This window comes from Orcinus orca, chromosome 15 (genome assembly GCF_937001465.1).
Source record: "Orcinus orca chromosome 15, mOrcOrc1.1, whole genome shotgun sequence".
NCBI classification, from domain to species: Eukaryota; Metazoa; Chordata; class Mammalia; order Artiodactyla; family Delphinidae; genus Orcinus; species Orcinus orca.
Window position 1 is genome coordinate 248,061 of NC_064573.1, and position 12,448 is coordinate 260,508.

The window sequence follows — 12,448 nt, forward strand, 5'->3', positions numbered from 1 at the left end:
ATCTCTGGGCTTTCTATACTGTTCCATTGATCTATAGTTCTGTTTTTGTGCCAGTACCATACTTTCTTGATTACGGTAGCTTTGTGGTATAGCTTGAAGTCGGGGAGCCTGATTGCTCCAACTCCATTTTTCTTTCTCAAGATTGCTTTGGCTGTTTGGGGCCTTTTGTGTTTCCATACAAACTGTAAAATTTTTTGTTCTAATTCAATGGTGAAGAATGCCATTGGTAGTTTGATAGTGATTGAACTGAATGTGTAGATTGCTTTGGGTAGTACAGTCGTTTTCACAATATTGATTCTTCCAATCCAAGAACATGTTATATTTCTCCATCTGTTTATGTCATCTTTGATTTCTTTCATCAGTGTTTTATAGTCTTCTGAGTACAAGTCTTCTACCTCCTTAGGCAGGTTTATTCCTAAGTATTTTATTCTTTTTGTTGCAATGGTAAATGGGATTGTTTCCTTAATTTCTCTTTCTGAGTTTTTGTTGTTGGTGTATAGGTATGCCAGAGATTTCTGTGCATTAATTTTGTATCCTGCAACCTTACCAAATTCACTGATTGATTAATTCTAGTAGTTTTCTGGTGGCATCTTTAGGATTTTCTATGTATAGTATCATGGCATCTGCAAACAGTGAGAGTTTTACTTCTTCTTTTCCAATTTGCATTCCTTTTATTTTTCTTCTCTGATTGCCATGGAATAAGAGTAGCAAGAGTGGACATCCTTATTCCTGATCTTAGTGGAAATGCTTTCAGTTTTTCACCATTGAGTATGATGCTTGAATGGGTTTGTCATATATGGCCTTTATTATGTTGAGGTAGGTTCCCTCCATGCCCGTTTTCTGGAGAGTTTTTAATCATAAATCGGTGTTGAATTTTGTTGAAAGCTTTTTCTGCATCTATTTCAATGATCATATGGTGTATCTCATTGATCGACTTGCGTATATTGAAGAATCCTTGCATCCCTGGGATAAATCCCACTTGATCGTGGTGTATGATCCTTTTAATGTGCTGTTGGATTCTGTTTGCTAGTATTTGGTTGAGGATTTTTGCATCTATGTTCATCAGTGATATTGGTCTATAATTTTTTTGTGGTATCTTTTTCTGGTTTTGGTATCAGGGTGATGGTGGTTTCGTAGAATGAATTTGGGAGTGTTTTTCCCTCTGCAATTTTTTGGAAGAGTTTGAGAAGGATTGGTGTTAGCTCTTCTCTAAATATTTGAGAGAATTTGCCTGTGAAGCTGTCTGGTCCTGGACTTTTGTTTGTTGGAAGATTTTTAATTACGGTTTCAATTTCATTACTTGTGATAGGTCTGTTTATATTTTCTAATTCTTCCTTGTTCAGTCTTGGAATATTGTACCTTTCTAAGAATTTGTCCATTTCTTCCAGGTTGTCCATTTTATTGGCATATAGTTGTTTGTAGTACTCTCTTATTATCCTTTGTATTTCTGCAGTGTCAGTTGTGATTTCTCCTTTTTCATTTCTAATTTTATTGATTTGCATCCTCTCCCTTTTTTCTTGATGAGTCTGGCTAAGGGTTTATCAATTTTGTTCATCTTCTCAAAGAACCAGCTTTTAGTTTTATTGATCTTTGTTATTGTTTTCTTCATTTCTATTTCATTTATTTCTGCTCTGATCTTGATGATTACTTTGCTTCTACTGATTTTGGGTTATCTTTGTTCTTCTTTCTCTAGTTGTTCTAAGTGTAGGGTTAGATTGTTTGAGATTTTTCTTGTTTGTTGAGGTGAGACTGAATTGCTGTAAACTTCCCTCTTAGAACTGCTTTTGCTGTGTCCCGTAGGTTTTGGGTCGTCATGTTTTCGTTGTCATTTGTTTCTATGTATTTTTTAATTTCTTCTTTGATTTCTTCAATCATCTCTTGGTTATTTAGTAGCTCACTGATTAGCCTCCACGTACTTGTGTTTATTTACAGTTTTTTTTTTCCTGTAAGTGATTTTCAATCTCATAGCGTTGTGGTCAGAAAAGATGCTTGATATGATTTCAATTTTCTTAAATTTTCTGAGGCTTGATTTGTGACCCAAGATGGGATCTGTCCTGGAGAATGTTCCGTGTGCACTTGAAAAGAAAGTGTATTCTGCCACTTTTGGGTGGAATGTTCTATAAATAATCAGTTAAGTCCATCTCATCTATTGTGTCATTTAAAGCTTGTGTTTCCTTATCTATTTCATTTTGGATGATCTGTCCATTGGTGTAAGTGGGGTGTTAAAGTCCCCTACTATTATTGTGTTACTGTTGATTTCTCCTTTCATGGTTGTTAGCATTTGCCTTATGTATTGAGGTGCTCCTATGTTGGATGCATAAACATTTATAATTGTTATATATTCTTGGATTGATCCTTTGATCATTATGTAGCGTCCCTCCTTATCTCTTATAACAGTTTTTATTTTAAAGTCTATTTTATCTGATACGAGTATTGCTACTCAACTTCTTTTGATTTCCATTTGTATGGAATATCTTTTTTCCATCCCTTCACTTTCAGTCTGTATATGTCCGCAGGTCTGAAATGGGTGTCTTGTATACAGCATATATATGGGTCTTGTTTTTGTATCCATTCAGCCAGTCTGTGTCTTTTGGTTGGGGCATTTAATCCATTTACATTCAAGGTTATTATCGATATGTATGTTCCTATTACCATTCTTTTAATTGTTTTGGGTTTGTTTTTGTGGGTATTTTTCTTCTCTTGTGTTTCCCACCTAGAGAAGTTTCTTTAGCATTTGTTGTAAAGCTGGTTTGGTGGTGCTGAATCCTCTTCGCTTTTGCTTGTTTGAAAAGTTTTTGATTTCTCCATCTAATCTGAATGAGATCCTCGCTGGGTAGAGTAATCTTGGTTGTAGGTTTTACTCCTTCATCCCTTTAAGTATATCCTGCCACTCCCTTCTGGCCTGCAGAGTTTCTGCTAAAAAATCAGCTGATAACCTTATGGGGATTCCTTTGTATGTTATTTTTTGTTTTTCCCTTGCTGCTTTTAATATTTTTTCTTTGAATTTAATTTTTGTTAGTTTGATTAGTATGTGTCTTGGTGTGTTTTTCCTAGGGTTTATCCTGTATGGGACTCTGTGCTTTCTGGACTTGGGTGACTATTTCCTTTCCCATGTTAGGGAAGTTTTCAACTATAATCTCTTCACATATTTTCTCAGACCCTTTCTTTTTCTCTTCTTCTTCTGGGACCCCTATAATTCGAATGTTGGTGTGTTTAATGTCCCAGAGGTCTCTGAGACTGTCCTCAGTTCTTCTCATTCTTTTTTCTTTATTCTGCTCCTCGGCAGTTATTTCCACCATTTTATCTTCCAGGTCACTTATTTGTTCTTCTGCCTCAGTTATTCTGTTATTGATTCCTTCTAGTGTATTCTTCATTTCAGTTATAGTGTTGCTCATCTCTGTTTGTTTGCTCTTTAGTTCTTCTAGATCTTTGTTAAACATTTCTTGTATTTTCTCAATCTGTGCCTCCATTCTATTTCCGAGATTCCGGGTCATCTTTATTATCATTACTCTGAATTCTTTTTCAGGTAGACTGCCTATTTCCTCTTCATTTATTTGGTCTTGTAGGTTTTTACCTTGCTCCTTCATCTGGAAATATTTTTTTGCTGTCCCATGTTTTTTGTTGTTGTTGTTGTTTTTATGAGTGGGATTGTGTTCCTTTCTTACTGGTTGTTTGGCCTGAGGCTTCCAACACTGGAGTTTGTAGGCTGTTGGGTAGAGCTGGGTCTTGGTGCTGAGATGAGGAACTCTGAGACCTCACTCCGATGAATATTCCCTGGGGTCTGAGGTTCTCTGTTAGTCCAGTGGTTCAGACTTGGAGCTCCCACTGCAGGAGCTTCGGCCCGACCCCCAGCTCAAGAACCAAGAGCCTGCAAACCATGTGGGGTGGCAGAACAAAAAAAGAGGACAATAACAAAGCCCAAAATAGAATTAGACTAGGAACCTAACAGATGTTAGAAATAATATGAGTAAAAATATCGATGGATCAACAACCAGAGGGTACAGCAGTACCACAATAGTAAAAAAAAAAAAAAAGAGGAGGAAAAAAGGGGGGGAAAGGCCCCGGCTGTGGAGGGCGGGGCCTAAGCAAGAGCGAGGTTTGGGTGGTGGGCGGGGCCTATGCTTAGGACCCACAGGGCTGGAAAAGGCCCTGGGGGCTGTGCAGGGTGGGGCTTAGGCTCAATGGAACAGAAGGGGCCAAGGCGTGCCCCCCACTCCTGGTCTCAGAGGGCGGGGGACTTCACCTTGGAGCACAGCAAGCTTCCCGGGCTTGAGTGGGCAGGGCAAACACCCTCCCCTCCTCTCCTGCTCCTCCCACAGGGCCCCTCCCACCTGCCTCTCCTGGTCTCCTCTCCGCCTCCTTCCTATGCCTCCAGGACGAATGCTGCCGGTGGGGGGGTTGTCCTGGAGGGCGGGGATCAGCCTGGGAGCCCAGCAGGCTCCCCAGGCCTGAGTGGGTGGGCACTTGCCCTCCACTCCTCTCCTGCTCCTCTCACAGGGCCCCTCCCCCTGCCTCTCCTGATCTCCCCGGCCTCAGGGGCCCCATCCTGTCTGGCTTCCACTTCTCCTACCCCCCAGTCCCCTCACATCCTACCGGTTTACTTGAGGATTCCTCCCGTCTCCTTGGGCATCAGGGTCCCCCATCAGTGGCAGGCAGGAGCCCTAGTTGTGGGGAGATGCTAACTTGGCGTCTTCTCATGCCACCATCTTGACTCTGCCCCCTATATTGTGTCTTTATTAAGTTTGATTATTTTGTAATCTTGTGTCTCTTTGACTTCATCTTACATAGAGATTGTTGAGCTTGGATGTTTGCATTTGCACACTTCCTCAAGTCTGGGAGTTTTCAGCCATTATTTCTTCCCATATTCCCTCCACCCCTTTCTCTTCTCCTTTTCAGACTCTCACAAGGCATATATCAGTTTGCTTAATGGTGTCCCAGTGATTGTTTACACTGTGTTCTCTTTTCTTTAACCTTTTGTTTTTGTTGTTCCTCAGATATGATCATTTCTACTGTCCTGTCTTCAAGTTCACTGATTCCTTCTTCTGCCTGCTCAAATCTGCCTTTGAGTCCCCTGTTCAATAATTTCCATTATTGTACTCTTCATCTCCAAAACTTCTATTTAGTTTCCTTTTAGGTTTTCTGTCTGTTGATGTTTCCATTTTGTTCATACATTGTTTTCTTGACTTTACCCACATCTCTTTTTTTTTTTTTAGTTTTTTGATCATGTCTTAGGCCATTGTTTTAAAGTCTTTGTCTAGTAAATCTGCCGTCAGGTTGTTTCAGGGACAGTTTCTATTACTGTTTTCCTTTGGGGCACACTCTCGTTTCTTTGTATGTCTTGTGACTTTTTTTGTTGTTGTTGAACACTGGAGATTAAGCTAATAACATGGTAGCTCTGGAAATCAGATTCTACCCCTTCCCCAGGGTTTGCTGGGTTTTTGTTACTGTTTTGGGGTGTTTTTTTTTAATTGTTGGGGGCTCTTTGCTGAGTATCAACATTAAGGTGTGAACTTAAGGTTTTCTAAGGTCCTTTCTGAGTCTTTCCTTGAGCATGCACAGTCACTTCTAACTTTCCCCATATATGCAGTTGTTTTTACTGTCCTAGACTTTAAGGTCTGGCTCCCAAAATGAAAAAAGGTGAAAAATGAAGGGAGAGAAAGGGTGCCAGTCCATTAACTCTCCTGGACGTTCCTTCAGGTAGAAGGAGAGGGGCTTGCAACAATGCAGGGAGGTACAATAGCCACCTACGTCTGTCTACACCTTTGTGATCAGAAGTAGCAGTCCGTAATCAGAGCACAGATGCCTGATGTTTGGAGAGCAGGGTCCTTTTTGCCCACCCTGGCCCACATACTCTCCAGGAACAGTGCACAGCTGCCTCCCAGGGTGCTGGGGGGTGGGCTAGGCAGCTGCTACTGTGCTGAGAGTTGAAACTGAGCAAAATTGACTGCAATTACCGTCCAGTTCTTCCCCTGGAAGTTGAGCCTTCAACAGACTCTCAAGTTCCAAATTAGTTACATCAGACAGATTCTGCCCCTGCAGTTGTGGTCCAGGTTGGAAGACGTTCCTGGTGCTTCCCACTCCACTGTCATTGCAGAATCCAGTCAGGCACTTTGAAACCTTTCATCTATTGTTAATTCTCTTAACCTTTCAACCATTCTGTTGGTTGCCCGGAGAGCTACTGTTAAGGAGGTGATTGTGCTTGAACTCGGCATCAAACCTTTGCCTGGTGAATACTGTTGGGCCAGCTCACCTGATGCCAGGATTGCTGTGGGCTCAGCAAAACAACCCATAAAGTTACTGCATTGTGTTTGCATATCATCCAGGAGGTTGGGACTTTCCCCAAAACTGAAGTGTGACAAAATGAATCGATCATTCAGCTCCTGGGCATGTGTGGGAGACTTGTGTTTCAGTCAGTTCTCTATACGGTTTGATTTGCCCATTGCCTCAGACTTCCCTGGGGTCACACCACAAGTCAGAGAAGTGGTGGGAAGGGAGCTGCAGGAGGCCAGGCCTTACCTGGACGGCCAGCCTCAGGCTCTGGGTGTTCGATGCTGTTCGACTTGTGCTTCCCCATTGCCCGCGGGTCTCTCCTCTGACTGACTCCTCTGTGCTCTTCCAGAAGAGGCCGAGCGCTGCAGCTTCGGGGTGGGTTCACTGTCCAGGCGGCGGCGCCCCCTGGCCCTGCGGGAGGACGGCCCTCGCCGGCGCACACACCTGCACATTGGCCTGCCCCATGACTTCCGCCCCGTGTCCTCCATCATCGACGTGGACATCCTCCCCGAGACACACCGCCGTGTGAGGCTGTACCGGCATGGCTGCCAGAAGCCACTGGGCTTCTACATCCGCGACGGCACGAGCGTGCGCGTGGCCCCACAGGGGCTGGAGAAGGTGCCCGGCATCTTCATCTCCCGTATGGTGCCTGGAGGCCTGGCCGAGAGCACTGGGCTGCTGGCCGTGGACGATGAGGTCTTGGAGGTGAACGGGATTGAGGTGGCCGGGAAGACACTGGACCAGGTCACGGACATGATGATCGCCAACAGCCACAACCTCATCGTCACGGTCAAGCCGGCCAACCAGAGGAACAACGTGGTGCGTGGCAGCCGTGCGTTGGGCAGCTCCGGCCGCTCCTCGGACAGCACGGCCAGCCGCCACAGCCTGCCTACAGCCCACGTCCTGCAGAACTTGCCCCCTGACGAGATGGAGAGCGACGAAGAGGCCGACGTGGTCCTCGAGGGCGTCCTGGAGCCCCGGCTGGTACCCAGGCCGCCACCAGGCAGCCTCGCTCGGGTCAACGGCGCTGGCCTGGCGCCCGGCCTGCACAGCCCTGGGCGGGAGGGCAGTGTCCAGAGGCTGCTTAGCTCCCTCCGGTCTGACCCCCGCCACAGCCTGGCCCTGCCCCCCGGAGGGGTGGAAGAGCACGGGCCGGCAGTCACCCTGTAGGGCCAGGCGTCAGACAGGTCAGTTTCCCGAGGGGAAATACTTCTTCAAGTTTTATTCCAGTCTTAAAATAAGAAAAAATTGTATACTGCACGCCTCCTTTTTGTTGTTTTTACTTATCCCTCCCTTTTCTCCCACCACCCTACTCTTTATTCCAACTTATGGAGAGAAAAGCATATTGTATTTTTGTAGAATTTCTCCACAGAACATGAAATACCTGCACCGTCTGTACGAGGCTGGGTGAGGGTCTAGCACTTTGTCAAGTGGTAGAAAGAATCCGACCAAGTGCAGAAAATACTTCGTTTTTAAATTTTAAAAATATACTTTTTAAAATGAAGCTTTAAAATTACTTTTTTAAAATAGTCGAATGCATGTTTTCACTGTGCTTCCTGCCGACTTGCACTGATTCTGCTGACGGGCCAGAGGCTATGAAGATGGGACGTGGCAGGAAGGTAGAGGCTGGTTTTCAAGAGCAAATGCACCCACACCTGGAATAATAAGCATGGCGGTAGAGGATGAATTTCAGAACGTTGCACTGTTTGCAGTCCTGTCTCACATAGCGTGAAGTGGTCGTGGTGGCCGCAGCGGTGGACTCGCCCCGACAGGCAGTTTTGTGAGGCCGTCAGAGGTGCCCTGTTTAGCCTTTGAGGTGAATTCAATTTTGGGAAGAGAGTGGAAGGCACAGCTCACCAGTACCGTCTGTGATCAAAAGCCAGCATTTACTCTGAGGTAAAAACCAGTCTTTTCCTGTGGATTGTGACTCTGAGGGCAGTTTCTGAAGTGTTTCCAACACTTCACACAGGCCTTTGAAAGGTCAGTCATTTGGATGTATGGGTTCTGTTATCTTTGATTTTACATAACAAGTCACATGGAATGTAAAGATTTCTAACAACACAGATTAAATTCATTGTCACTTCCTTTGGTATTCTAGCAATATTCACATATTTAGTAATTTTAAAGGTTTATTCATGTTTCAGCCAATCAAACTTTATATGACCTGTATTTTCTACCTGAAGCCAGTGTCGAGGAGAAAATGTTACACTTGTACTTTGAAAACTAAACTTTCACCCAAAGAAGTTTTCATGTAAATACAGGTAAACGTATTTTTGTAGGTTGCCTTTTGGGAAACTATGTGGCTGTTTCTCCTGTGGTCAGGCACCCCCTGCTGGTAGTGGCAGAACTGACTTTATGGATGGCAGGTTGATAACAGGTGGAAAACAGTGTATCTCAATGTGTTCATTTCTCCTGAATTCATTTCTCCTGAATTCATTCAGTGAAAAGCAAATTATTTTTCTTTTGGAAACTATTTATTGGGCATAAATAGCTTTTATTGAGTAGTTGTGGTCTCCTGCACCTTTGTTTTTGTTATTTGTATGCCAGGATCACTGTCTGTTTTGGTCCTAAGTACAGGGAAGACCAAAGATGCTCCCCTTTGAGGTCTAGGACCCCCAAATTTATGGGCTCCAATGAACTGTATGAGCATTTTTGGGCACCAGGAGTCAGAAGTGTTTTTTTACTATGACAAGTATTGTAGAACCAAAACTCTTATGCTAACTTACTATCACAAAGGAAATGTTCTTTTATTAAGTTATTGCTGGTTATTGAATATCTTGTCAAATAACTAGGTGTGTTTTTAAGTAAATGTGAATACTTTTTTAAAGGAAAAAAAGGCTTACGCTGAGATTTGTGTGCGATTGTTCATTATTTTAGGAGTTATGAATTGTCTTGAGCAGCTGCTTGAGTGTATTTTTCTATCCAGGTCTATATTTCTGCGATTTTCTTTTTTTTTAAAAAAAAGGACAAAAAAAACTATGTTGTATACGCATTAAAGTTTTCTTTTATATCAAAGAATAAAACTTTTTCTTTGCTGCTTTCAGCTGTGTTCTAAATACTGGAGAGAATGTCTGTTAACGATCAGCAGAGAGAAACTCAGCCTCAGGATGAAATACCTACTATTTACCAAGTGCCTCTTGTGTGCCTTATTTTTTTTTTTTCACGTAATCCTCACACTTCCTCCACAGGCAAGTAGTAGTAGCCCCATTTTACAGATGGGAAAAATGGGCTCAAACTCAAGCAGGTAGTAAGGCATTTCAGGTAACCAAATTATACTCGTATTTGATAGGAGATGATAGATGTGTTGTAGGTCCAGAACCTTCTTTTGAAGTCCTTTTGAAAAAGCTTTTCTGAATACTTACTGTACAGCTTTTTCAAAATATACCCTGGTTTGCAAAACCTCCATTAACACTTTATCATCATGGACATTACTAAATGTATAATACATCAAGATCTCATTCAGTAAATTACAAATGTCAAGGTGACAGCAGCAAACACCAATAACTCCTGGAAGAAAGAGGCGCAACTATCTCAGCTTTACCAGTGTGCACCACCTCGCTGAATCCCCTCACTGACGCTGAGCTGCAGGCAGCCCTTTTCCATTTAGAGTTGGGGGGACTCGAGCATTGGGACAGTCACCCCCGCAGCCTGTGAGGTGGAGCTGAGGCAGGCAGGTACTAAAGCTGGATACATGCTCTGAGTTAGCTCCTGTGATGGAGTCGGAGATGCAGGGGCAGATACCTGGCTAACCTGCCAGGGAGCGCAGGTCACTTGACCTCGTAGTAATGCACGTTGCCAGCCCCAGAGCCTGTGACATCTCAGGAGGGCCAACCTTTCAGCTGATAGGGAGACCCTGTCCACGAATCAGTGAGGTTATATAGTATCTCACAGTTTTACACAAAGTAGCCAGAGACAGGGAGCGGGGTCTTGTTGCAAGTCGCAAAGATACCTGGATAATGCTGGTACTGAGACCCTAATATCAGGTAGCCTGCAAAAAGTATTTCCTGATGGGCAGAAATACTGTTCTGTGGTTTACTTTTTATTCCAGCTACACCTGTTCCTCCTGTCTGCCTCTGACATCAGTCTGCTAAGTATTTCGTATCCCAAACACATCCCAAGTCAACATACAAATTCTTTTACCCTCTTACGTTTCCTCACTTATTTTGTTTTCTTCTTTACCTTCACAAAAAGATAACTTTCAGGGATTGAGAACATTGCGTTACTGAACAACATTTCCAAGGAGTGGCATCAACTGTTCCTATGTTACTAAAAAGCAAACAGAATGATTCACCATTGGTGTCCCCAGCCCAGGAAACCAGTGCCATTTTCCACGCTCCCTCCCCAGGGAGCTTTGACAGGAAACACATTTCTTAACCTGAACCCTCTTGACCCCAAGCCAGCGTGCCGGGGGAAGAGCTCTTTGCACACAAGTTTTACTTCTAGTAGGGACCCCAGTGATCTGTTGAGCGAGACTACAGGTGTTTCACGGCAAACTGAGTCGTCTGCCTGATTGCTCCAGGACCAAGTTACTTTTTTTTTTTTGCGGTACGCAGGCCTCTCACTGCTGTGGCTTCTCCCGCTGCGGAGCACAGGCTCCGGACACGCAGGCTCAGCGGCCATGGCTCACGGGCCCAGACGCTCCGCGGCACGCGGGATCCTCCCGGACCAGGGCACAAACCCGTGTCCCCTGCATCGGCAGGCGGACTCTCAACCACTGCGCCACCAGGGAAGCCCCCCGAGTTACATTTTTCATATGAACCCCACCCGAAGCCCAGAGCACAGGTGAGAAGCAGCTTCCATAGACCAGCTTCCAGGGACTCAGGGAAGCACTGCAAACCCTACTCAATGTCCTCAGGTTGCTGTTTTGGTTTTATGTGTTTTGTCTCCTAAACCAGCATAAGCTCTTTGTTCAGAGGTTGTTATATTCTCTTAGTTTTTTTATTTAGTGAGTGGGAGCATACAAATGTTTCCATGGACCTTGTACTTTAGAAACAGATAATAAAAAATGAGTATAAGATGTAATATTTTGTTTGCCAGTAACTGCTATGAATAAAAACAAAACCAGAAGGAGGATATTGTAAATTTTTACCATCACTTTGTAAAACGAAGAAGTAAAGGTAGACTGATATTTCCGGGATCACATGGTAATTTGCAGAGCCATAATTCACACCCATATTTTTTGACATCCAGTACTTTTCCCGCCCCATCTATCTGCTTCCAGAAATGCAACATTTGGGGCTTCCCTGGTGATGCAGTGGTTGAGAATCCACCTGCCAATTCAGGGGGCATGGGTTCGAGCCTTGGTCTGGGAAGATCCCACATGCCGCAGAGCAGCCAAGCCCGTGCACCACAACTACTGAGCCTGCGCTCTAGAGCCTGTGAGCCACAACTACTGAGCCTGCGCTCTAGAGCCCGCGAGCCACAACTACTGAAGCCCACGCACCTAGAGCCCGTGCTCCGCAACAAGAGAAGCCACCACAGTGAGAAGCCCGTGCACCACAACCAAGAGTCGCCCCCGCTCAACGCAACTAGAAAAAGCCTGAGCACAGCAACGAAGACCCAATGCAGCCAAAAAATAAATAAATAAATTTATAAAAAAAAGAAATGCAACATTCATCCACACAGTTCCCACTAAGGAAAAACACCAGTCTCCTCCTTGAATTATTCTGGACTGAGCCATAAACCTCCAGTCCATCTAACAATAGTGGTTCCAGGATTTGTCATCCAGCATAAATGACATCAAGAATATACACTGAAGGGCTGCTCATACCAGGATCACTCAGGTAGAAAATATCAAAGGGAAACTTCCCTGTTCTGGGCCACTGACCCTAAACATCCTTTCTCTTCCCTTCTTCAGAATCATGATTTCTGTGTTTAAAAGCACCTTAGAGAACTGAATGCTGCTAGAATGGTAGCCTATTTGGGAGACCCAGCCGTGCTCAGCAGCAGCCAGCTTACCCTAACCACAGCCCGTTTTCCTCTGGCTCACTCACCCCGGCTCCTCCTCATGCCCCAGGGTCAGGGGTCAGGGGTCAGGCTCCCCGGCATGGGACAGGTGTGTTTATTAGTGAGAACTTTCTTAGACAGGAACAAAGTGCACTCCCTGGACTCCTGTACGTTGTTCCTAATTTGTGTGCTCATATTCTCTTTGCTCCCTCAGGGGCTGCATGGTTTCCAC

At 44.4% G+C, this 12,448-nt stretch overlaps 2 protein-coding genes across 3 annotated transcripts in view; one reads left to right on the plus strand and one right to left on the minus strand.

Annotated features, from left to right (window-relative positions):
• The window catches only part of PARD6G (par-6 family cell polarity regulator gamma), a 106,203-nt gene extending 98,593 nt beyond the window's left edge, over positions 1-7,610 (plus strand). The window contains exon 3 of the mRNA XM_004280026.3: positions 6,620-7,610. Within this exon, the coding sequence (XP_004280074.1) occupies positions 6,620-7,440 (821 nt within the window). The 3' untranslated portion in view covers positions 7,441-7,610. The remainder of the gene's footprint in view (positions 1-6,619) is intronic.
• The window catches only part of ADNP2 (ADNP homeobox 2), a 79,999-nt gene that overhangs the window by 17,010 nt on the left and 50,541 nt on the right, over positions 1-12,448 (minus strand). The gene's annotated exons all lie outside the window — the stretch shown is intronic.